Source organism: Pristiophorus japonicus, chromosome 5 (genome assembly GCF_044704955.1).
Source record: "Pristiophorus japonicus isolate sPriJap1 chromosome 5, sPriJap1.hap1, whole genome shotgun sequence".
In the NCBI taxonomy this organism is placed as follows: domain Eukaryota; kingdom Metazoa; phylum Chordata; class Chondrichthyes; family Pristiophoridae; genus Pristiophorus; species Pristiophorus japonicus.
The window spans coordinates 261,704,318-261,729,090 of NC_091981.1; the positions used below are offsets into that span (position 1 = coordinate 261,704,318).

At 47.1% G+C, this 24,773-nt stretch overlaps 1 protein-coding gene across 6 annotated transcripts in view; it reads right to left on the reverse strand.

The window, feature by feature from the left end:
* LOC139264683 (leucine-rich repeat transmembrane neuronal protein 1-like) overlaps positions 1–24,773 on the reverse strand; it is a 386,994-nt gene that overhangs the window by 276,419 nt on the left and 85,802 nt on the right. For 3 of the 6 annotated variants that reach the window (XM_070881584.1, XM_070881587.1, XM_070881582.1), the window contains exon 2: positions 5,701–5,772. The exons of the other annotated variants lie outside the window; for them this stretch is intronic. In XM_070881584.1, the coding sequence (XP_070737685.1) occupies positions 5,701–5,772 (72 nt within the window). The remainder of the gene's footprint in view (positions 1–5,700; positions 5,773–24,773) is intronic. 6 annotated transcript variants of the gene reach the window in all.

The following is a 24,773-nucleotide window of genomic DNA, read 5'->3' on the forward strand; positions in this document are numbered from 1 at the left end:
GACCTCCACAGTACCCACCCAGGCATTGTAACGATGAAAGTGATAGCCAGATCCCACGTGTGGTGGTCCGATATCGATGCGGACTTAGTGAGAGTCCTGCGTGCACAGATGTAACACATGCTTGCAGTTAATGTACCCAGTGAGGCGCCACTAAGTTTATCGTCTTAGCCCTCCAAACCGTGGTCCAGGGTCCATGTCGACTATGCAGGCCTGTTTTTGGGTAAAATGTTCCTTGTGGTTATACATGCGTACTCCAAATGGATTGAATGTGAGATAATGTCGGCAAGCGCGTCCGCTGCCACCACTGAAAGCCTGCGGGCCATGTTTGCCATGCACGGACTACCTGATGTCCTTGTGAGCGACAATGGGCCATGTTTTACCAGTGCAGAGTTCAAAGAGTTCATGACCCGTAATGGGATCAAACATGTTACATCTGCCCCGTTCAAACTAGCATCCAATGGTCAGGCAGAGAGAGCAGTGCAAACTATCAAGCAGGGCTTGAAGAGGGTAACTGAAGGCTCACTGCAGACTCGCCTATCCCGAGTTCTGCTTAGCTACCGCACGAGACCCCACTCGGTCACTGGGATTCCACCTGCTGAACTGCTCGTGAAAAGGGCACTGAAGACAAGGCTCTCGTTAGTTCACCCTGATCTACATGAACAGGTAGAGAGCAGGCGGGTTCAACAAAGTGCATATCATGATAGCGCTAATGTGGCACACGAAATTGAAATCAATGATCCTGTATTTGAATTGAATTATGGACAAGGTCCCAAGTGGCTTCCCCGCACTATTGTGGCCAAAGAGGGGAGCAGGGTGTTTCGGATCAAACTTTCAAATGGACTCATTCACCGAAAACACTTGGACCAAATCAAACTCAGATTCATGGACTATCCTGAGCAACCCACTTTGGACCCTACCTTCTTTGACCCCCCAACATACACACCAGTGGCAACCAACACTGCGGTTGGCCACGAAGCAGAACCCCTCACCCGCAGCAGCCCAGCAGGACTCACAACACCAGGCAGCCGAGCAAGGCCAGCTGCACAGCAGGCCAGCAAACGATTCACCAAAACCAGCATTTGCACCAGGGATGATCAACCAGGGAAAGAAAGGCCCCAGATCAAGTCATCTTGTAAATAGTTACACTGTTGACTTTGGGGGGTTGGGAGCATTGTTATGTTTGTAATTACAGGGAAGATGTAATTGCACTAGAGAGGGTACAGAGGATATTTACAAGGATAATGCCTGGACTGGAGAATGTTCGCTATGGAGGAAAGATTGGATAGGCTGGGTTTGTTTTCTTTGGAACAGAGGAGGCTGAGGAGAGACCTTTTTGAGGTGTATAAAATTATGAGGGGCCTAGATAGAGTGGATAGGAAGGACCTGTTTCCCTTAGCAGAGGGGTCAACAACCAAGGGACACAGATTTGAAGTAATTGGGAGGAGATGCGCCAAAGTCAGGGCGAAGGAGCGGTGAGAGACTGTGAAGGGATATGATCGGGGCCAGGGGAAGCGTGAGTTTGGGGCCAGAGTCCCAGGGGCAGCATGGGCCAGCCCATACTGTGATATGTGTGTGCACTAGGTCCGTGCAGCAGAGATGGTCTCCAGTCGTCTTGGGTAATCCTTGCCACTGGACAAGACCTAGCTCTGTCAAGCCCATGTGGTGGCTGGTGTGCAACGGCCACCACACGTTTAAAAAAATCAACGCACAAGTATCTTCCACCCTTGAGGATGCAGTTCGGGTCCTTCATTGAAACACCTGTGAACTCATCCATTTTTGGCGTGGAAGCAAGTCATCCTCGTTTCGAGGGACTGCCTATGATGATGTATGTAAACTTGTATATACCTTGTACTGCCACCAGAGGCTCATCCCCTGGAGTCCCAAGGGATCCCACAATCGCTTGGGGGCACAGGTACTTAAGGAGGCCTCACAGGCTGGAGAGGCACTCTGGAGACCTGCAAGAAAAGACTAAGGTCACACTTTACTTTGAGCTCACAGAATCCAGTCAGATTCTTTATTTATATATAACAGTAAACACGGAAGAGAGGCAGGCAGTCGGGCTGAATGACCCCCTTGACCGCCCGCTGCCTGGACCGGTGGATAGCCCTCTTGGCCATGCCCAGGAGCAGTCCTACGAGGAGGCCTTCTGACCTGCCCGTTCCCTCCGCACAGGGTGCCCAAAGATCAGGAGTGTGGGACTGAAGTGCAACCAGAATTTGAGGAGCAGCCCATTCAAATATTGGAAGCTGCAGCTCGACAACTATTTTGTTGTGAACAATTAATCATTAAATCAAGTGCCCCCTGATTAAAGGGGGGGGCACACTCCAAAAGGTTTTCAGCTGCCGCCTTGTTTTTTTTTCATTTTTTTTTTCATGAGGGCACCAACACAAAAATTATACAAGTGCCCCCTGGCTAAAAGCAGGGTGGGTGGGAATGTGAATGTTTAAAAATGTATAGAGACATTGAAGTTGAGAACGTGGGAATTGTATAGGGACAGTATAAGCTAACAAAGAATTCATGGAGGAATAGTCATGACATCTCAGACTCGAGACTGCGAAATGTTACAACACTAACACATATTGAAACAAAACCCACATTAAATCATGTTATTAACCTGAAACATTAACAGAAGGTCTTTGTTTAAAATCAGACCATACTTAGGTCGGCTTATGAGTGGACAAAGGGAAAGAGGGATCAAAAGGGACAGGCTGGACTAGGATGTCACTCTAGCCCTATCTTGTTATCTTTTGCCGAAAATGTATAACCGTCGTCCCTTTACAATGTAACGTCACTTTGTCCGTAGGAAGTGGATGCGTTCTATCAGAATTGCATTCCTTCTGTCTGATAAGGTCCCCGATCGGGATTTGCTTTTTAAATAAAAGCTTGCTTTGTTTAAAGCACAAACGGTATTCGTTTCAGTAATTTTGCTGAACCAGATTGAGGTAAAAGAATCCAGAAATCAACAGGGTGGGAGGGGCACTAAAACCGGCACAATAAACAAATTAAACTTTAAACAAAATACATCAAATTAAAATTTGGTTGCCTCCGGCGCCCACCTCTTGCGGAAGGCCGCAAGCGTGCCGGTGGACACCGCGTGCTCCATCTCCAGGGACACCCTGGCTCGGATGTAACCGCGGAAAAGAGGCAGGCAGTCGGGCTGAACGACCCCCTCGACTGCCCGCTGCCTGGACCGGCTGATGGCCCCCTTGGCCGTGCCCAAGAGCAGTCCTACGAGGAGGCCTTCCGACCTGCCCGCTCCCCTCCGCACAGGGTGCCCAAGATCAGGAGTGTGGGACTGAAGTGCAACTGGAATTTGAGGAGCAGCCCCTTTAAATATTGGAAGCCACAGCTCTACAACTCTTTTGTAGGAAACAAATTGAACAATTAAATCAAATGCCCACTGATCTGGGGAACACTCCAAACACTTTTCAAGTGCCCTTTTTTTTTGCTTTTTTTTAGGGCAGTAAAAACACAAATTATACAGGTGCCCCCTGGCTAAAGGTGGGGGGGGGGGGGGCACTAAAAACTGGCAATTAAACAAATTAAACTTTAAACACCAATAATCAAATTAAAATTTGGTTGCCGGGGGTGATGATGCACTCCAGTCCCTCCGGCGCCCACCTCTCGCGGAAGGCCGCGAGCGTACCGGTGGACACTGCGTGCTCCATCTCAGGGACACCCTGGCTCGGATGTAACCGCGGAAGAGAGGCAGGCAATCGGGCTGAACGACCCCCTCGACCGCCTGCTGCCTGGACCGGTTGATGGCCCCCTTGGCCGTGCCCAGGAGCAGCCCTACGAGGAGGCCTTCAGACCTACCCACTCCCCTCTGTACAGGTTGCCCAAAGATCAGGAGTGTGGGACTGACGTGCAACCAGAATTTGAGGTGCAGTCCCCTTCAAATATTGGAAGCCGCAGCTCTACAACTCTTTTTTTTAGAAACAAAAATAAACATCAAATCAAATGCTCCCCGATCTGGGGGACACTCCAGACACTTTTCAACCGCCCTTTTTTGTTTTTTTTGTGTGTTTTTTTGGGGGGCTTTAAAATCATAAATTTTACAAGTGTCCCCTATAAAAGGGGAGGGGTACACTAAAACTGGCAATAAAACAAATTAAACTTTAAAACATATAAAATCAAATTAAAATTTGGTTGCCGGGGGTGACAATGCACTCCAGTCCCTCCGGCGTCCACCTCTCGCGGAAGGCCGCGTACGTACCGGTGGACACCGCGTAATCCATCTCTAAGGACACCCTGGCACGGATGTATGCACGGAAGAGAGGCAGGCAGTCGGGCTGAACGACCCCCTCGACCGCCCGCTGCCTGGACCGGCTGATGGCCCCCTTGGCCGTGCCCAGGACAGTCCTATGAGGAGGCCCTCGGACCTACCCGCTCTCCTCCGCACAGGATGCTCAAAGATCAGGAGTGTGGGACTGAAGTGCAACCAGAATTTGAGGAGCAGCCCCTTGAAATATTGGAAGCCGCAGCTCTGCAAACCTGTGAGCATACTCACAGGTGCATACATTAAACTGCCCTTAAAACCTTCTCAAAACCCATCTTTTCAAACAAGCTTTTGGCACCTCTCCTAATTCTCATACTATGATTTGGTATCCACTCTTTTACTCCTTCTGTCTATTTATTTTCTTCTTCTTCCCTCAACTAAAGCACTTTGCAACATTTTCTAAATTAAAAGGTGTTATTGTTATTGGAATCCAAATGCTGGCCTTTTGAGTGAAAGTCAAATAGAGCAACCAGATCACTCAATTATGAACACTAAAATGTTTTGTGATACAGAAAACACGGACATTAATTAGCAAGTAAAGTTCTCCATCAAGAGAAAGTATATAATATCAGAATTAGCAACCAGGTGGTTATGTAGACAAAAAAGAGAGAAAAAAAGGAGAAATAGAGGTTAAATGAGGCAAGTTCAGCCATACCATGGTTATACTGCACTAAACAATGCAGAATAAACTATTTCATAGTGATGCAAGGGGAAGACACATTTTCAATATCTGAAGTTGGAAAAGTCAGGGCTCCATGCAAGGTGCTCAAAAGCATCCGTAGTGTACTGCTCACCAACCTTCTAATAGCATTTATTTTTAAACACTTTGGGAAGACTGCAGCACCTGCCACAAACTCCGTATCTTCACCCCCAACTCCATCTTACACTCAGGTTGAACCAGCCAGATTTCCAAATCTCAGCATCCTATTCAAACCTGAGCTGAGCTTCCAACTCCATATCCTTGCTATCACAAAGACCACCTACTTCTAGCTCCATAGCAGTGCCTGCTTCCATCCCTATCTCAGCCCACCTGCCTTTAAAACCTTTACATGCCTGGTTTACTTTCAGATAGGATATATTTGGAAAGTTTTCCACCTCGTCACGTGTCAAATGTCACAGCTTGTCTGGTGGGGGGGGGCGGAATAATTCTGGTGCACAGGTCTTCAGCACTACAGCCAGGATGTTGTCGAGGCCCATAGCTTTTGTTGTGTCCAATAGCTGTTTCTCAATGTCATGTGGAATTAAGTAAATTGATAGAAAATAAAGTCAATATGAATTAATCAGGATTTTCCATTAACCATCAAATCATACTGAGTGTGTTGATTTCTTAAGCTGACAGTCAGGGAAAATTAGGGAACGAAGAATAGAACATAACATCTGCTAAATAATTTTATTATAGTGTAACTCACAAGCATACTCACAGATATTCTACACTTGGATAAACAAACCAGTTATCGTTCCATATAAATGAAATGTTGTTATCCCGAAAATCCCTAAAGTGAAAATAAACACTGTAAAACATTACAGCTCAGACCAAATATCAATACTGAATAAAACTGGTTGAAGAATTTACTATCTTAATTTTTTACGTTTCCTTCATGTCACAAATCTCAAAGCTATCTTACTATGTTATCCAACCAATTCCTTACATAATGTGTCTTACTTTAAAAACAAGGCAGTGATACATGCCAGGATGAGAGTTTCACATCAGCAGCAGTGCTACAGTATCTTACCCAATTTGCCATTCTTGGTGAGTGAACTGAGACAATGAGTGTTCACAACTTATTTCATCATTAGGCAGCATTGCTAAACTTAATCCTCTGTTCACCCAACATCCATATATATACACTTTCTGGCAAGGGTGGCTGGATAGTCATCGGGACCAGGTAGACAAGCCAATTTCCTTTCTTTGCCCCCGTCGCCGACTCTTTCAACACACACCAAGGTTCAAATCTGGGGGTTGCTTAGTTTGCATGGCTCATTATCATACTATTTTACTCACTTATTGACCAGGCCACCAAGGAACCAGATTTGTTTCAAAAATCAAGAGAATTTTGTTCACTGTGGCAGAAGTGTCCAACCCTTGGGAGTAGTGAGCTGGGTTTGTGTGCCATAGCTAGTGGGCTGTGCAGAACCAAGGTTAAGGACCTATTTTCCCTACCATAGACACATCACAAAATTGAGCCGCTTTACATCCACTACAGGCATCAAACTCTATTTCCTCGACATAGAAAGTAATCATTCTATAGGAGGGCAAGCAGCACAATGCTTGTGGGTCAATAACCAGGCTCCCTCATTTGTACATATCTTTGTGTAAATATTTCCCATCATGTCATCTTTCCATAGCACACTCGTGTTTAATTGCGTCTTGAATGTCTCGGGCTTTTGCCTACACTAACCGACCTGAAAGACCATTCCAGTTTTAATCACTCTTTATGTGAACAAGTGCTTCCTGACATCAGTCCTAAGATTTCCTTTTACCAATTCGTACCTATGTTACCTTGTCCAGCAGTTGTAGTTTAACGTGAAAGTATTCAGGAGTAACCTTTCCTACACCCTTACATTGTTTGTCTGTAATAACAGTCACTGCACTTCAAAAATAGTTCATTGGATGTGAAACACTTTAGGACATCCTGAATATATAAGGCACTATGTAAATACAAGTTAATTCTCTTTTTCATTATATACCTCTACGACTAAATTGCCCATAATGTGTTACACAGTCACCATGTGAGTAACCTCTATCCATTTGGTGGACATTCATATTATTTTCAGTCTCTTAGAGGCACAGAACCACAGAAGGAAAATATTTTGTCCATCCATCTGTGTCGGCTTTTTACTAGTGCAATCCAAAACTACTCCTTCTACCCTGCTGTCTCCCCATAGTCATGTATCTTTCTCTGCTTCAAATATTTATTTAATTTACCTTAAAAGATGCATTGGACTCTGCCTCAACCACTCCTTGTGACAAAGAACTTCAGGCTTCAGCATATTCCTAACATCTTTGCTCCCTTCTTCGCAATAATTTTAAATTGATGACCTTCATCACTAACTCCTCAAGCAGAGCACAGTTTTCATAAATCATCAAAATTCATCATAATCTTTAAAAGCTTTTAATCTTTTAGCCTTCTCTGCACTAGTGTATACTCCCATTCCTTATTTTTTAACCCATAATGTATTACCTCATACTTATCTATATTCAATTGCATCTGCTTCCCGTCTGTTCATTCAGCTAACCTATCTATTTCTTCCTGTGGCTGAGGAGCTCCTCCCAGAGTCACAGTGCAGATTTCATCCCCTACGGGGCATAATGGACATGATTTTTACAGCGCGGCAGCTGCAGGAAAAATGCAGGGAACAGCACCAGCCCTTATACATAGCCTTCTTCGACGTTACAAAGGCCTTTGACACTGTCAAGCACGAGGGTCTATGGAACGTCCTCCTCCATTTCGGATGCCCCCAAAAGTTCATCACCATCCTCCGCCTGCTCCACGATGACATGCAAGCCGTGATCCTTACCAACGGATCCATTACAGACCCAATCCACGTCCGGACCGGGGTCAAACAAGGCTGCGTCATCGCTCCAACCCTCTTCTCAATCTTCCTCGCTGCCATGCTCCACCTCACAGTCAACAAGCTCCCCGCTGGAGTGGAACTAAACTACAGAACCAGTGGGAACCTAGTCAACCTTCGTCATCTCCAGATCAGGTCCAAGACCACCCCAACCTCTGTCATCGAGCTACAGTACGTAGACGACACCTGCGTCTGTGCACATACAGAGGCTGAACTCCAAATCATAGTCAACATATTTATTGAGGCGTATGAAAGCATGGGCCTTATGCTAAACATCCGTAAGACAAAGATCCTCCACTAATCTGTCCCTGTTGCACAACACTGCCCCCCAATCATCAAGATCCACGGCGCGGCCCTGAACAACGTAGACCATTCCCCATACTTCGGGAGCCTCTTATCAACAAGAGCAGACATTGACGACAAGATTCAACACCACCTCCAGTGCGCCAGTGCAGCCTTCGGCCGCCTGAGTAAAAGAGTGTTTGAAGACCAGGCCCTCAAATCTGCCACTAAGCTCATGGTCTACCTGCCCTCCTGTATGGCTCAGAGATATGGACCATGTACAGTAGACACCTCAAGTCACTGGAGAAATACCAACAACAATGTCTCAGCAAGATCCTGCAAATCCCCTCGGAGGACAGACGCACCAACGTTAGCGTCCTCGACCAGGCCAATAGCCCCAGCATTGAAGCACTGACCACACTTGATCAGCTCCACTGGGCAGGCCACATTGTTCGCATACCAGATATGAGACTCCCAAAGCAAGCGCTCTACTCAGAACTCCTTCACGGCAAATGAGCCAAAGGTGGGCAGAGGAAACGTTACAAGGACACTCTCAAAGCCTCCTTGATAAAGTGCAACATATCCCCATTAACACCTGGGAGTTCCTGGCCAAAGACCGCCCTAAGTGGAGGAAGTGCATCCGGGAGGGCGCTGAGCACCTCGAGTCTCATCGCCGAGAGCATGCCGAAATCAAGCGCAGGCAGCGGAACGTGCTTGCGGCAAACCAGTCCCACCCACCCTTTCCTACAACAACTATCAGTCCCACCTGTGACAGGGACTGTGGCTCTCGTGTTGGACAGTTCAGCCAGCTAAGGACTCATTTTTAGAGAGGAAGCAAGCCTTCCTCAATTTTGAGGGACTGCCTATGATGATGAGGTTCATTCAGCTAACCTATCGATTTCTTCCCAAAACCTTTTACAATTTTCCTCACTGTTTGCCAAACCTCCTACTTTTACATCATCAGCAAATTTTGAGACTGTTCCCTATACCCAAGTTCAAATCATCTATATATACTGTGAACAAAAGTGGATCCATCACTAATCCGTGGGATCCACCACTTCCAACCCTGAGTAGCACCCATTTATCCTAACTCTATGTTTTCTGTCAATCAGCCAACAACAATTTGTATTTATATTGTACCTTTAAGATAGAAAATGTCCCAAGCTGCTTCATGGAGGCAAAAGGAAAACAGATGCTGAGCTGAAGAGGGAGAAATTAGGAGGGGTGAACAAAAGCTTGGTCAAAGGGGTGCTCTTTAAAGAGTTGATGATGCAGTAAAAAACCAAATGTTCTTGACTCCATCCCGCAGCATGCGAACCACCACCACCTCAGTGAAACCTCAATATTGCACGAGGTAGGAAAAGCCAACAACAAGGCTACGGGAGCGGATGGAATCCCTGTAGAGGCTTTAAAGTATCGCGGAGAGGCGCTGTTGGCGTGGATACATGATCTCATCTGGAGGGAGGAGAGCATGCCGGGAGATCTCAGAGATGCAGTGATCGTGACCATCTTTAAAAAAGGGGATAAATCTGACTGCAGCAATTACAGGGGAATCTCCACTGGGAAAGTTGTCGCTAGAGTTCTCCTCAACCATCTTCTCCCTGTAGCCGAGGAGCTCCTCCCAGAGTCGCAATGCGGATTTCGGCCCCTACGGGGCACAACGGACATGATCTTTGCAGCGTGATAGCTGCAGGAAAAATGCAGGGAGCAAAGCCAGCCCTTATACATGGCCTTTTTCGACCTTACAAAGGCCTTTGACGCTGTCAACCACGAGGGTCTATGGAACGTCTTCCTCCGTTTCGGATGCCCCCAAAAGTTTGTCAACATCCTTCACCTGTTCCACGACAACATGCAGGGCGTGATCTTTATCAACGGGTCCATTACAGACCCAATCTGTGTCTGGACCGGGGTCAAACAGGGCTACGTCATCGCTCCAAGCCTCGTCAAACTTCCTTGCAGTCAACAAGCTCCCCGCTGGAGTGGAACTAAACTACAGAACCAGTGGGAAGCTGTTTAACCTACGCCGCCTCCAGGCCAGGTCCAAGATCACCCCAACCTCTGTCGTTGAGCTGCAGTATGCGGACTACGCCTGCGTCTGTGCACAGAGGCTGAACTCCAGGATATAGTCAATGTATTCACTGAGGCGTATGAAAGCATGGGCCTTATGCTTAACATCCGTAAGACAAAGGTCCTCCACCAGCCTGTCACAGCCGCAGAGCACTGCCCTCCAATCATCAAGATCCACGGCACGGCCCTGGACAATGTGGACCATTTCCCATATCTCGAGAGCCTCTTATCAACAAAGGCGGTGTTGATACAGAGATTCAACACCGCCTCCAGTGCAGTCTTCGGCTGCCTGAAGAAAAGAATGTTTGAAGACCAGGCCGTCAAATGTACCACAAAGTTCATGGTCTACAGGGCTGTAGTAGTACCCGCCTTCCTGTATGGCTCAGGGGCACGGACGATGTACAGAAGACACATTAAGTCGCTGGAGATATATCACCAATGATGTCTCTAAGATCCTACAAATCCCTTGGGAGGACAGGTGCACCAACATCAGTGTCCTCATCCAGGCCAACATCCCCAGCTTTGAAGCACTGACCACACTCGATCAGCTTCGCTAGGCAGGCCACATAGTTCGCATGTCAGACACGAGACTCCCAAAGCAAGTGCTCTATGCGGAGCTCCTTCACGGCAAAAGAGCCGAAAGGTGGGAAGCGGAAACGTTACAAGGACACCCTCAAAGCCTCCCGGATAAAGTGCGACATCACCACTGACACCTGGGAGTCCCTGGCCAAAGACTGCCCTAACTGGAGAAAGTGCATCCGGGAGGGCGTTGAGCACTTCGAGTCTCAACAACGAGAGCGTGCAGAAATCAGGCGTAGGCAGCGGAAAGAGCGTGCGGCAAGCCAGTCCCACCCATCCCTTCCCTCAACAACTATCTGCCCCACCTGTGACAGAGTCTGTGGTTCTCATATTGAACTGTTCAGCCACCAAAGAACTCACATCAGGAGTGGAAGCAAGTCTTCCTCGATTCCGAGGGACTGCCTATGATGATGATGATGATGATGATGATGCAGTAGAGACTGGAATCAGTGAAATGGTCAGTGCACAGGAGAGAGAGTTCTAGGACTGGAAAAAGATAGAGAGATATGAGGCCATGGAGAGATTTAAACTGAAGGATGAGAATTTAAAAATTAAGGTGTTCAGGAACTGTCAGTGATGATAGATGCGAATGGAGAGAGACTTGGTGCAAGTTAGGGTAGAGACAGCAGGTTTTTGGATGAACTAAAGTTTATGGAGAGTGTTATGTATGTAATAACAGTTCAAACTGATACTATTTAACTTAGCAAGGTACAACCTTGGTTCTGTTTTATTTAGGCCCAAAGTGCCTGACTCTCAAAATGGCTGGCCTTTTATACCTGAGCAGCACCATGTGCATGCAGAAATCAGGCACAGGCAGCGGAAAGAGCGTGTGGCAAACCCACCCATCCCTTCCCTCAACGGCTATCTGTCCCACCTGTGGCAGAGTCTGTGGCTCTCGTATTGGACTGTGGCTAGAAACAGAATATACATGACAATACCCCCCTAAGATCTTATCACAGTCTTTCACAAGTTGAGACGGTCGGGTGCTTTGCGCTCCCGGGTTGACCGTCTCAGTTCGATTCCAGCCTTGGATGAGTGTGCGGGGTCTATTGTGGCTGATGGCTGGATGACTGGATAACTGACTTGTTGGGGGTGGCAGTGGCCATGTCAGGAATTGCAAGTCCATTTTTATTGAACAGGTCAGTGATGGAAATTCCGGGTTCACTGATGACCCTTGAGCCCTCTGAAGACTGCTGGTAGGTTGGTTAATTGGTTGTCGATGATTTCTTCGTCCGACTGTTCTGGCTCGTCTGTGTGCCTCAGCTTTGTCTGATCCATGTGTTTCCTGCAAGTTTGCCCATTCTTGAGCTTAATAACGAATACTCTGTTGCCCTCCTTGGCCATGACCGCTTCCACCGATCCATTTGGAACCCTGACCAAAATTCAACACATATACAGGATTATTAACAGAAATCTCACGTGGCACAGTTGCGCGATCGTGGTACCCTTGTTGACTTTGTCTTCTGTATTCAACATGATTATTTCAATCCAGGTGTACTAGAGATAGCTTGGTCTTAAGACCTCTTTTCATCACGAGTTCAGCAGGCGAGACCCCTATGAGTGTGTGTGGGGTCTTGTCCTGTAACTCAGCAGAATGCAGGATAAGAGGGTCTGCAGTGACCTTTGGGTTACTCTCCTCATGCTTTGCTTGATAATTTGTACTGCATGTTCAGCTTGCCCGTTGGACGCAGGTTTGAATGATGCTGACATAACATATTTTATGCCATTGAGTTTCACAAACTCTTGAAACTCCTGACTGGTGAAGCACGACCCATTGTCACTCACCACTATGTCAGGCAGACCATGTGTCGCGAACATGACATTGAGATTCTCTATGGTTGCCGTGGACGTGCTGGATGACATGATTATGCATTCTATCCACTTCAAATAAGCGTCCACTAAAAACATCTTGCCCAGAAAGGGACCCGTAAAATCTACATGGATGCTGGACCAAGGTTTGGATGGCCACGACCACAGACTCAGCGGCGATTCCGCAAGTACTTTGCTGAGCTGCATGCAAGTGTTGCACTGATGCATGCATGCTTCCAGCTCAGAATCAATTCCTGACGGATGTGTGCTGTGTAACTCACGCACGAACTTCTCTGTCCCTTTCTTGGGCATTACAATGCGATTGCCCCACAATATGCAATCTGCTTGAATAACCAGTTTGTCCTTGCAACGAATGTACGGTTTGGTCCCCTTGCACATTTGCTTAGGTATGGCAGACCAATCCCCTTTGAGGATGCAACCCTTTACCACCGATAAAATCGGGTCCTGGCTGGTCCAGGTCTTAACTTGTTGAGCCGTGACAGGGGTTCCTTCACTCTCAAAAGCAGAATGATTAACATTAGATCCACCGGTTGTGGCATTTCCACCTCCGGTGTGGGCAACGGCAATCGCCTCAAAGCATCGACACAATTCTCTATGCCAGGTCTGTGATGAATGACATAATCATCGGCAGATAATGTCAGCGCCCATCTTTGGATGCGGGATGAAGCGTTGGTATTGATACCTTTGTTCTCAGCAAACAATGAAATGAGCGGCTTGTGATCAGTCTCTAATTCGAAACTCAGACCGAACAGGTATTGATGCATATTTTTAACACCGTACACGCACGCTAATGCTTCTTTTTCTACCATGCTGTAGGCTCTTTCCGCTTTAGACAGACTTTTGGATGCATACGCGACAGGTTGAAGTTTCACCGAATTATTGGCTTGTTGGAGTACGCAAACAATTCCATATGACGATGCTTCACAGGTCAAAACTAAACATTTACATGGGTCATAATGTACCAGCAGCTTGTTTGAGCAAAGCAGATTGGTGGCTTTCTCGAAAGCTCTGTCTTGCGATGCGCCCCATACCCAGTTGTCGTCTTTTCTCAATAGCATGTGCAGTGGTTCTAGTAAGGTGCTCCATTTAGGTAGGAAGTTGCCAAAGTAGTTCAGTAGGCCCAGGAACGAACGCAGCTCCATCACATTCTGAAACTTGGGTGCATCCTTAATGGCTTTGGTTTTCACGTCAGTCGATCTTATGCCATCAGCGGCGATTTTCCTCCTGAGGAATTCGACCTCCGGTGCCATGAAGACGCACTTCGAGCGTTTCAGTCTGAGTCCCACTCTATCCAAATGCAATAGAACCTCTTCCAGGTTGTTTAGATGTTCCTTGGAGTCACGATCGGTGATCAGGATGTCATCATGGAACACAACAGTAGACTTTCCATATTCCTGTGGAATATTGCTGCAGCCGAGCGAATTCCGAAAGGGCACCTGTGGCAAATAACACGCATGTCTCTTCGACTTCTCGACCAATTCCTGTGTCATATCGGCCGATGTCAAGTCCAGTTTGGTGAATGACTTCCCTCCGGCTAGCGTTGCAAACAAGTCGTCAGCCTTCGGTAATGGGTACTGATCTTTTTCAAAACCCTGTTGATCGTAGCCTTGTAGTCTCCACAGATTCTGACTGCCCCAACACAGGAACAATGGGACTGGCTCATTCTTTAAATTTGACCGGTGATATGATCCCTACATGCTGGAGTCTGTCCAGTTCAATTTCGACCTTCTGCCTCATCATATACGGCATTGCCCGAGCTTTATGATGGACGGGTCTTGCATCTGAGTCCATGTGGATCTGTACCTTGGCTCCTGTGAAGTTGCAGATACCCAGTTCGAACAGCATGGGGAACTTGCTCAATACTTGGGCACATGTATCTTCCTCCGATGACAACGCCGTTATGTCTTTCCAGTAGCATTTGATTTTCTCCAACCAGCTCCTGCCGAGCAGCGTTGGGCCATTGCCTGGAACAATCCACAGCGGTAACTTGTGAACCGCACCATTATATGACACATTAATTTGTGCACTGCCAATCACCTTTATCAGTTCTTTGGTGTACATGCGCAGCTGACGTTAACAGGGCTCAGCCTGGGCCTCACATTCTTAGTATCCCACAGCTTATTAAATGCCTTCTCGTTCATGATCAATTGACTCGCCCCATGTCCAGTTCCATCGATGCCGGTATCCCGTTAAACTTCACATCAAAATTAGTTTACTCTTGATCATGAAGGAGTGCAGTCCACACACTTCCTCCTCTGACATCTCGGATTGCGTATCCAGATCCGCGCTAGTCTGACTCTCATCCTCCACGTGGTGTGTCGCAGTTCGCTTACTCATCTGCGGACACTTGTGCTGGAGATGCCCCATTCTCAGACCTTTGAACCGCACACAGTGAGGAACACGGCCCAGCGCCGATCTGCATCGACGACCCCCTTCATTTTGTTGGCCACGAAGTATTGGTTCAAATGGCTCACAAAGTCTGCCCAATCTTCTCCCTCCACGAATCGCTCTAAAAATCCAATCGTGCTCATTTTGCAAACAAAGGTTCTTGTATTCTCGTCGCCAAATGTTATGTATGCAATAAAAGTTCAAACTAAGTATTGTTTAACTAAGCAAGGTACAACTTTGGTTCTGCTTTATTTAGGCCCAAAGTGCCTGATTCTCAAAATGACTGGCTTTTTATATCTGAGCAGCACCATGTGCGTGCTGCTCAGTGGCCTCCAACAATGACGCCATCTGGTGGCTACAAACAGAATGTACATACATGACAGAGTATGGAATGGGAGGCCACCAGAAAAGACTTGGATTTATCTAGCGCCTTTCACGGCCACCGGACATCTCAAAGCATTTTACAGCCAATGAAGTATAGTTTAACCTGTAGTCGCTGTTGTAATGTAGGAAATATGGCAGCCAATTTGCATACAAGCAATGTGATAATTGTTATGTCTTGGATAAAGAGTCAGACTAGGTACTGCAAGCTCAAAGTAAGTGTGACCGTAGTCCTTTATTACAGATCTCAGAGTGCCTCTCCAGCCTGTGAGGCCTCCTTATATACAGGTGCTCCCAAGGGATTGTGGGATCCCTTGGGACTCCAGGGGATAAGCCCTCTGGTGGTTAGATATCGTAATTACAGGTTTACATTAATAACAACACTCCTCCCCCCGACCCCAACGTCAATAGTGTAACTATTTACAATGTGAGTCGATCTGGGGCCTTCCTTTCCCTGGTTGATCGTCCCAATGCAAATGCTGGTGTTGGTGAGACGATTGTTGTGTCTTTGCTGGGCTGCTGCACAGCTGCCTTGCTGGAATGCTGGGGGTGATGAGTCTTGCTGGGCTGCTGCGGGTGATGGGTTCTGCTTCATGGTCAACCGCTGTGTGTGTGTGTTGGAGGGTTGAAAAAGGTAGAGTCTATTGTGGGTTGTTCCGGATAGTCCGTAAATCTAAGTTTGGTTTGGTCCAAGTGTTTTCTGCAGGGGAGTCCATTTGCGAGTTTGACCACAAACACTCTACCCTCTTTGGCCAAATCAGTGCCAGCAATCCACTTGGGACCTTGTCCATAGTTCAACACAAACACAGGATCATCTTCAATTTCGCGTGACACATTTGCGCGATCATGATATGTATTCTGTTGAAGCCACCTGCTCTCTACCTGTTCGTGAAGATCAGGGTGGACTAACGAAAGCCTTGTCTTCAGTGCCCTTTTCAGGAGCTCAGCGAGAGGGATCCGGTGAGCGAGTGGGGTCTTGTGCGGGAACTAAGCAGGACTCGGGATAAGCGAGTCTGCAGTGAGCCTTCGGTTACCCTTTTCAAGCTCTGCTTGATTGTTTGAACTGCTCATTCTGCCTGACCGTTGGACGCTGGCTTAAACGGGGCTTAAATGTTTGACCCCATTGCAGGTCATGAATTCCTTGAATTCGGCACTGGTGACGGTGGGCCGTGCTTTACAAGGACATCAGGCAGGCCGTGCATGGCAAACATGGCCCATAGGCTTTCAATGGTGGCAGCGGACGTGCTTGCCAACATTATCACACATTCAATCCACTTGGAGTACCACTAAAAACATTTTTCCCAAGAATGGGCCTGCATAGTCAACATGAACCAGAGACCATGGTTTGGAGGGCCAAGACCATAAACTTAGTGGCGCCTCCCTGGGTGCATTGCTTAACTGTGTACATGTATTACATTGTGCACACAAGACTCTAAGTCTGCACCGATACCGGGCCACCACATGTGGGATCTGGCTATCGCTTTCATCATTACAATGCCTGGGTGGGTTCTGTGGAGATCACTAATGAAAGTGTCCCTGCCCTTTTTTGGCACAACTATCCGATTATCCTACAGGAGGCAGTCTGCCTGTATAGATATTTCATCTTTGCGCTGCTGGTACGGCTTTATTTCTTCCTGCATCTCGAACGGGACACTAGACCAACTCCCGTGGAGCACACAGTTTTTTACTAAGGACGGTAAGAGGTCCTGGCTCGTCCAGGTTCTAATCTATCAGGCGGTAACAGGTGATTGTTCACTCTCGAATGCTTCCATTACCATAACTAAATCTGCAGGCTCCACCCCGGTGGTGGGCAATGGCAGCCTACTGAGAGCATCGGCACAGTTTTCTGTGCCTGGCCTGTGGCGGATGGCGTAGTTGTATGCGGACAACATGACCGCCCATCTCTGGATGCGGGCCAATGCATTCATATTTATCCCCTTATTTTCAGAAAAGAGGGATATAAGTGGCTGATTATCGGTTTCCAATTCAAATTTGAGCCCGAACACATATTGATGTATTTTCTTTACCCCGTAAACATACGCTAACGCTTCTTTCTCGATCATACTGCAGACTCTCTCGGCCTTCGACAGACTTCTGGATGCATAAGCAACCGGTTGCAATTTCCTAAATTCATTAGCTTGTTGCAATATACACCCGACCCCGTACGACGACGCATCACATGTTCGTACCAAACGTTTACATGGTTCGTACAACACAAGCAATTTGTTTGAACATAGGCATTTTCTTGGCTTTTACACCATATCCATTCATCTCCTTTACGCAGTAAAGAGTGCAGGGATTCTAACAATGTGCTAAGACCCGGTAAGAAGTTACCAAAGTAGTTCAGGAGTCCTAGAAACGGCCACAGCTCCATCACGTTCTGTGGTCTCGGTGCGTTCTTGATTGCCTCCGTCTTCAAATCGGTGGGCCTGATGCCGTCCGCCACAATTCTTCTCCCCAGGAACTCCACTTCAGGCGCCAGAAAAACGCACTTCGAGCGTTTCAACCTGAGCCCCACACGATTAAGTCGACTAAGAACCTCCTCCAGGTTCTGCAGGTGCTCAACGGTGTCCCGACCTGTAACCAAGATGTCGTCCTGGAAGACCACGGTGCGCGGGACCAACTTCAGCAAGCTTTCCATGTTCCTCTGGAATATCGCCGCGGCCGATCGAATCCCAAACGGGCATCTGTTGTAAATGAAAAGACCTTTGTGCGTGTTGATGCAGGTGAGGCCTTTCCAAGATTCCTCCAGCTCCTGTGTCATGTAGGCCGAGGTCAAGTCCAGCTTCATGAACGATTTCCCTCCCGCCAGCGTCGCAAATAAGTCATCTGCCTTTGGTAGCGGGTATTGATCCTGCAGTGAGAAACGATTGATAGTTACTTTGTAAAAGGGGAGGTGCAATGAGACCTGGTACATCAGTCATTGAATAAAGCAAATGGCATGTTGGCCTTCATAGCTAGAGGATTTGAGTACAGGAGCAGGAAGGTCTTAAGTGCGGTTGTACAGAGCCTTGGTGAGGCCACACTTAGAATATTGTGTTCAGTTTTAGTCTCCTAATCTGAGAAAGGATGTTCTTGCTATTGAGGGAGTACAACGAAGGTTCACCAGACTGATTACCGGGATGGCAGGACTGACATATGAGGAGAGACTGGACCAACTTGGCTTGTAGTCACTGGAGTTTAGAAGAATGAGAGGGGATCTCATAGAAACATATAAAATTCTGACGGGATTGGACAGGTTAGATGCAGGAAGAATGTTCCCGTTGCTGGGGGTTCCAGAACGAGTAGTCACAGTCTAAGAATAAGGGGCAAGCCATTTAGGGCCGAGATGAGGAGAAACTTCTTCACTCAGAGAGTGGTTAACCCGTGGAATTCTCTACCGCAGAAAATTGTTGAGGCCAGTTCGTTAGATATATTCAAAAGGAAGTTAGATATGGCCCTTACAGCCAAAGGGATCAAGGGGTATGGAGAGAAAGTAGGAAAGGGGTACTGAGGTTGAATGATCAGCCATGATCTTATTGAATGGCGGTGCAGGCTCAAAGGGCCGAATGGCCGGCTCCTGCACCTAATTTCTATGTTTCTATGTAATCGCCACAGAATCTGATGGTGCCGTCTCCCTTGAGGATTGGAACAATTGGACTGGCTCACTCATTGAATTCGATCGGCGAAATTATGCCCTCTCGTTGCAGCCTGCCCAGCTCGATCTCCACCCTCTCTCTCATCATGTAAGGTACCGCTCTCGCCTTGTGATGGATGGGTCGCGCCCCCAGAATCAAATTGATCTGCACTTTTGCTCCTTGGAACTTCCCGATGCCTAGTCCGAACAGCAAGGGGAACTTGCTTCGGACCTGGGCACATGAGGTGTCGTCGACTTACGAAAGCACTCGGACGTCGTCCCAGTTCCAGCGTATCTTTCCCAGCCAGGTCCTGCTGAACAGCCTGGGGCTATCGCCCGGTATCACCCAGAGTGGTAAATCGTGCACCGCTTCATCGTAGGAGACCTTTACGGTAGCACTGTCAATTACGGAAATCAGTTCCTTTGTGTACGTTCTAAGTTTGGTACGAATGGGAGTCAGGACTGGCCTTGAAGCCTTGTTGCACCACAAATATCGAAAGTCTTTTTACTCATTATGGACTGGCTTGCGCCCGTGTCCAGCTCCATGTACACCGGGAGTCCATTTAATTCAACCTTCAGCATTATCGGGGGACACTTTGTGGTAAATGTATGCACCCCATATACCTCTGCCTCCTCGGTCTGAGGCTCTGGTTCGCCATGATCCATCGTGGATCTGTCCTCCTCTGCAACATGGTGGTTTGCAGGATTAGCAGGGTTTGCAGCTCGCCTGCACATATGTTGGAGGTGTGCCATTGTTCCACAGCCCTTGCAAACGTATTGTTTGAAGCGGCATGAATGGAATCGATGATTACCCCCGCAGTGCCAACAAGGTGTTAATTGCCTTGTATTCACCACCCTTGATGACGGACTCTGAGTCATTTGCGGACGTGCAACGACAGGCGTGTAAGTCCTGCCATTTCAATTCGAAAACAACGTTACTTTGTTCACAGTTCTTGCAGCAGCACTAGTGTGCTGGGAAATTTGTTTGGTATTGTCACTGGTGGAGATGAACGCCTGGGCTATCGCTATGGCTTTACTCAAGGTTGGGGTCTCTACAGTCAAAAGTTTACGAAGTATTACTTCATGGCCAATGCCAAGCACAAAGAAGTGCCTGAGCATAAGTTCCAAGTGTCCTTCAAATTCGCAATGTCCTGCAAGGCGCCTTAGCTCGGCGACGTAGCTCACCACTTCCTGGCCTTCAGACCTCTTGTACGTGTCGAACCGATACCTCGCCATCAGAACGCTTTCCTTCGGGTTTAGATGCCCTCGGACCAGTGTGCACAACTCATCGTACGACTTGTCTGTGGGTTTTGCTGGAGTGAACAGGTTTTTCATGAGGCCATATGTTGGTGCCCCGCAACCGGTGAGAAAGATCGCCCTTCGTTTGGCAGTGTTCCTTTCTCCTTCCAGCTCGTTGGCCACGAAGTATTGGTCAAGTCGCTCCAAGAAGGTTTCCCAATCATCTCCCTCTGAAAATTGCTCCAGGATGCCCACAGTTCTCTGCATTGTTGCGTTGGGGTTCGCTATCTGTATCTCGTCACCAGTTATTATGTCTTGGTAAAAGAGTCAGACTAGATAATGCAAGCTCAAAGTAAGTGTGACCGTAGTCCTTTATTACAGATCTCAGAGTGCCTCTCCAGCCTGTGAAGCATCCTTATATACAGGTGCTCCCAAGGGATTGTGGGATCCCTTGGGACTCAGGGGATAAACCCCCTGGTGGTTAGACATGGTAATTATAGGTTTACATACAAAAAATTAATGACCAGATAATCTGTTTTCGTTAGATAGATTGAGAGATAAATATTGGCCAGGACACCGTGGATAACTCCCGTGCTCTTCTTCAAAATAGTTCCATGGGATCTTTTACATCCACTTGAGAGAGCAGATGGGACCTCGGTTTAATGTCTCATCTGAAAGACAGCACCTTCGACAGTGCAGCACTCCCTCAGCACTGCACTGGATTGTCAGCATCGATTTTTCGTGCTCAAATCACTGATGTGGGACTTGAACTCACAATCACCTGACTCAGAGGCGAGTGTACCACTGAGCCACAGCAAAGAACAACATTCTATCATACTGCTACATTTCCTCTTACACCATACACTGAATTTATTTTGCAATCCTCTTGTGAAACGCTTCATCGAATGTCTTCTGTAAATTCAGATTCACTGCATCTATTGCGATCCCTTTATCTATCCTTCCAATCAGTCATACCTTCAAATTATTAGATTTATCCTCAGATAATGAAGCAGTCCATGCCCACATTCAGAAAGACCTGGACAACATCCAGGCTTGGGCTGTTAAGTGGCAAGGAACATTAGTGCCACACAAATGCCAGGCAAAGACCATCTCAAACGAGAGTGTCTAACCACCTTCAATGGCATTACCATCACCAAATCCCTACCTAACAGCACTGTGGGAGTACTTTCACCACATGGACTGCAGCAGTTCAACAATGCGCCTTACCACTACCTTCGTAAGGGCAAATAGTGATGGCCAATAAATGCTGGCCTTGCCAGCAATGCCAACATCCCGTGATTGAATACATTTTAAAAAAGATTACTTGTTTTTCGCAAATATGTGTTGGCTGTCATTGCTTAACTCATGCATTTCTACATGCTTACTAATTTTATCTCGAATTATGAATTTAATTTTAACATTGCCTGCCTACGGATCCCACAAGGAAACCTCGGGCCTGCCATGCCCCGGGCGTCCCTCCACTCCACAACAGAGGCCGTCCCGACCCTCCTCCTAACCACTTACCAGAGTGTCAGGGACTCCTGCCGCCCAACATTCCGTGCCACCTCACCGGCCAGCTATCACTTCCCACTAGGTTTGGGTGGGAGATGGATGGGGCCAATACAGTTGAAGCCAGGGAGTTAAACTCTCCCGGACTTCACACCATGGAAGGCCAGATGGTTTTTGTTCTGTATGCAACCCTATGTAACCAGTATTATACCGCCACCAGAGGGCGTATCTGTTGGAATCCCAAGAGATCCCAGCATTCCTTGGGAGCACTGTATATAAGCAGGCCTCCCATGCTGTACCGGCACTCTGGAGTTAGAATAAAGGAACTAAGGTCACACTTACTCATGTCTACAGTACTCAATCACATTAGTTTATTATGGACCTAACAGTTTTGATATGCTTCAGCATCTGCCTGCACGACTACTGCCAGGAGTTAAAATTGGGGTTCAAGTGTATCCCTACAACTGAAGTTAAACTAAATAACCTAGTTACCCATCTACTGCAAGTAAACCTTTCCTTGATGCTTAAAAAAAAATCATTACGTACAACACTTAAGCATTCCCAATGAAATGATTGATGAGCAAACCAAGACTGAACCTTTCTGCTCTATCACACCTGGAAATATCAGATTACCAGACGATGATCGGGCATTAGAGGGAGAGGAAGGAGGAGGCCCGTGACCTGGGAACAGGCCGGCGTTCTGGGATGCAACACAGATGCCGGAGGCTCGGAAAAATAAGATCGGTGCAGTCATCAGTCACAAGAAGGCTGGGGGGGGGGGGGGGGCCATGACTGTGGAAAGAGGAGTTAACAGGGCTGCAAATGTCAGTTTAAGAGAGAAAGCAAATAAAGAGCAACTGATCGTTGCAAGAACAATGCAGTAATGATGGAGTGATGTCAGTCATGGGAGGCCAGCTATGGGGAGTGGAGCCAGACAGCCTAATGCCCACAGAAAGCAGGGAATTTAAAATTATATCAGGAGAATTAAACCCACATTTAAAAATAAAAATTTAAAAGCTGAAACTGATTTGGAAGCTTTCTTAAATGGAAAGGGATAAACAAGATGGAGACAATGTTTGAAGAGATACATCAGCAGACTGAAAATTGCTGCACCAACACATCTGGTAGCCAGACCTGCAATTACAGCATTACAGGCACTGTATACCTATGGAAATCCCATTATAATATTTATACAGGCATTTCAGTGTTACATATTGCCATAAAAACATGACAAAAAGTGACAACAGGAAGTATTTAGTTACAGGAAGTGCATGCATAAACAAACTTTTTAATAAAGTATATAGATATGGTGGCCTTCGATTCAACTTTTCATGGCTGAAGATTGGGAATTTCATCAGAGTTTCTCCTGTGTTCTGCTGTTGGGTGGCAGTGTGACGCTAGGAGGCTGCAGGGTGACTTGGACAGGTTAGGTGAGTGGCAAATGCATGGCAGATGCAGTATAATGTGGATAAATGTGAGGTTATCCACTTTGGGGGTAAAAACGCGAAGACAGAATATTATCTGAATGGCGGCAGATTAGGAAAAGGGGAGGTGCAACGAGACCTGGGTGTTATGGTTCATCAGTCAGTGAAAGTTGGCATACAGGTACAGCAGGCGGTAAAGGAGGCAAATGGTATGTTGGCCTTCATAGCTAGGGGATTTGAGTATAGGTGCAGGGAGGTCTTACTGCAGTTGTACAGGGCCTTGGTGAGGCCTCACCTGGAATATTGTGTTCAGTTTTGGTCTCCTAATCTGAGGAAGGATGTTCTTGCTATTGAGGGAGTGCAGCGAAGGTTCACCAGACTGATTCCCGGGATGGCAGGACTGACATATGAGGAGAGACTGGATCAACTGGGCCTTTATACATTGGAGTTGAGAAGGATGAGAGGGGATCTCATAGAAACATATAAAGTTCTGACGGGACGGGACAGGTTAGATGCGGGTAGAATGTTCCCGATGTTGGGGAACTCCAGAACCAGGGGACACAGTCTTAGGATAAGGGGTAGGCCATTTAGGACTGAGATGAGGAGAAACTTCTTCACTCAAGAGAGTTGTTAACCTGTGGAATTCCCTGCCGCAGAGAGTTGTTGATGCCGGTTCATTGGATATATTCAAGAGGGAGTTAGATATGGCCCTTACGGCTAACGGGATCAAGGGATATGGAGAGAAAGCAAGAAAGGGGTACTGAGGGAATGATCAGTCATTATCTTATTGAATGGTGGTGCAGGCTCAAAGGGCTGAATGGCTTACTCCTGCACCTATTTTCCATGTTTCTATGCTGTAACTTCGCTGAGAGTGCAGTGAGAACTCCGCTCCAACTCAGGCGCACAAGAGGCCAGAGTTAGAGGTTGTAGAGCTGGAGAAGATTACAGAGGAAGAGAGGGACGAGGTCTCAAGGGGATTTAAACCTCAAGGTGATCATTTTATATTTGAGGAAATTGAGGGAGATGTAAAACGGGCTGCCTATTCGTTATCACCCATTTTACGCTACTGCCCTGTTGCATATGCAATAACTCAATAGGCTTAGTATTGTGAACTCAATCAGGTGCGACCTGACTACTTTATTAGCTCTCAAAGTGAGGATTAAACATGGAGGCTTTCTTTATACACAAGGGCTGCACGTGTGTGTCTGTGGCCCAATGACCCCCAATGGTCACTCCCCCTGGTGGCAGGTAAACCCAGGCATACATACATTACATTCCCAGTCAAAATTCCCCTTGATGATCTCCCAAGTAATATCCTCCACAAATTGAAGCGCTGCTACCCTCACACTATACATCAAGTCCCTTTCCCTTATTGTCCCTATCTATGCCCCCCTTCAGTGGCTCTCTATCCACCTATTTAAAAATTCTTGCCCTCATTCATAAATCATTCCATGGTTTAGACATTCCCGAGCCCTCCAACCGAATTCAACCCTTTGTTCTTGTACAGCCCTCAGCTCTTCCAATTCTGACCTCTTTTCATCCTCCCATCTCTTTATTTCACTTCTGGCTGCAGAGCCTTTAGTCATTTCAATCCTATCACTATGAA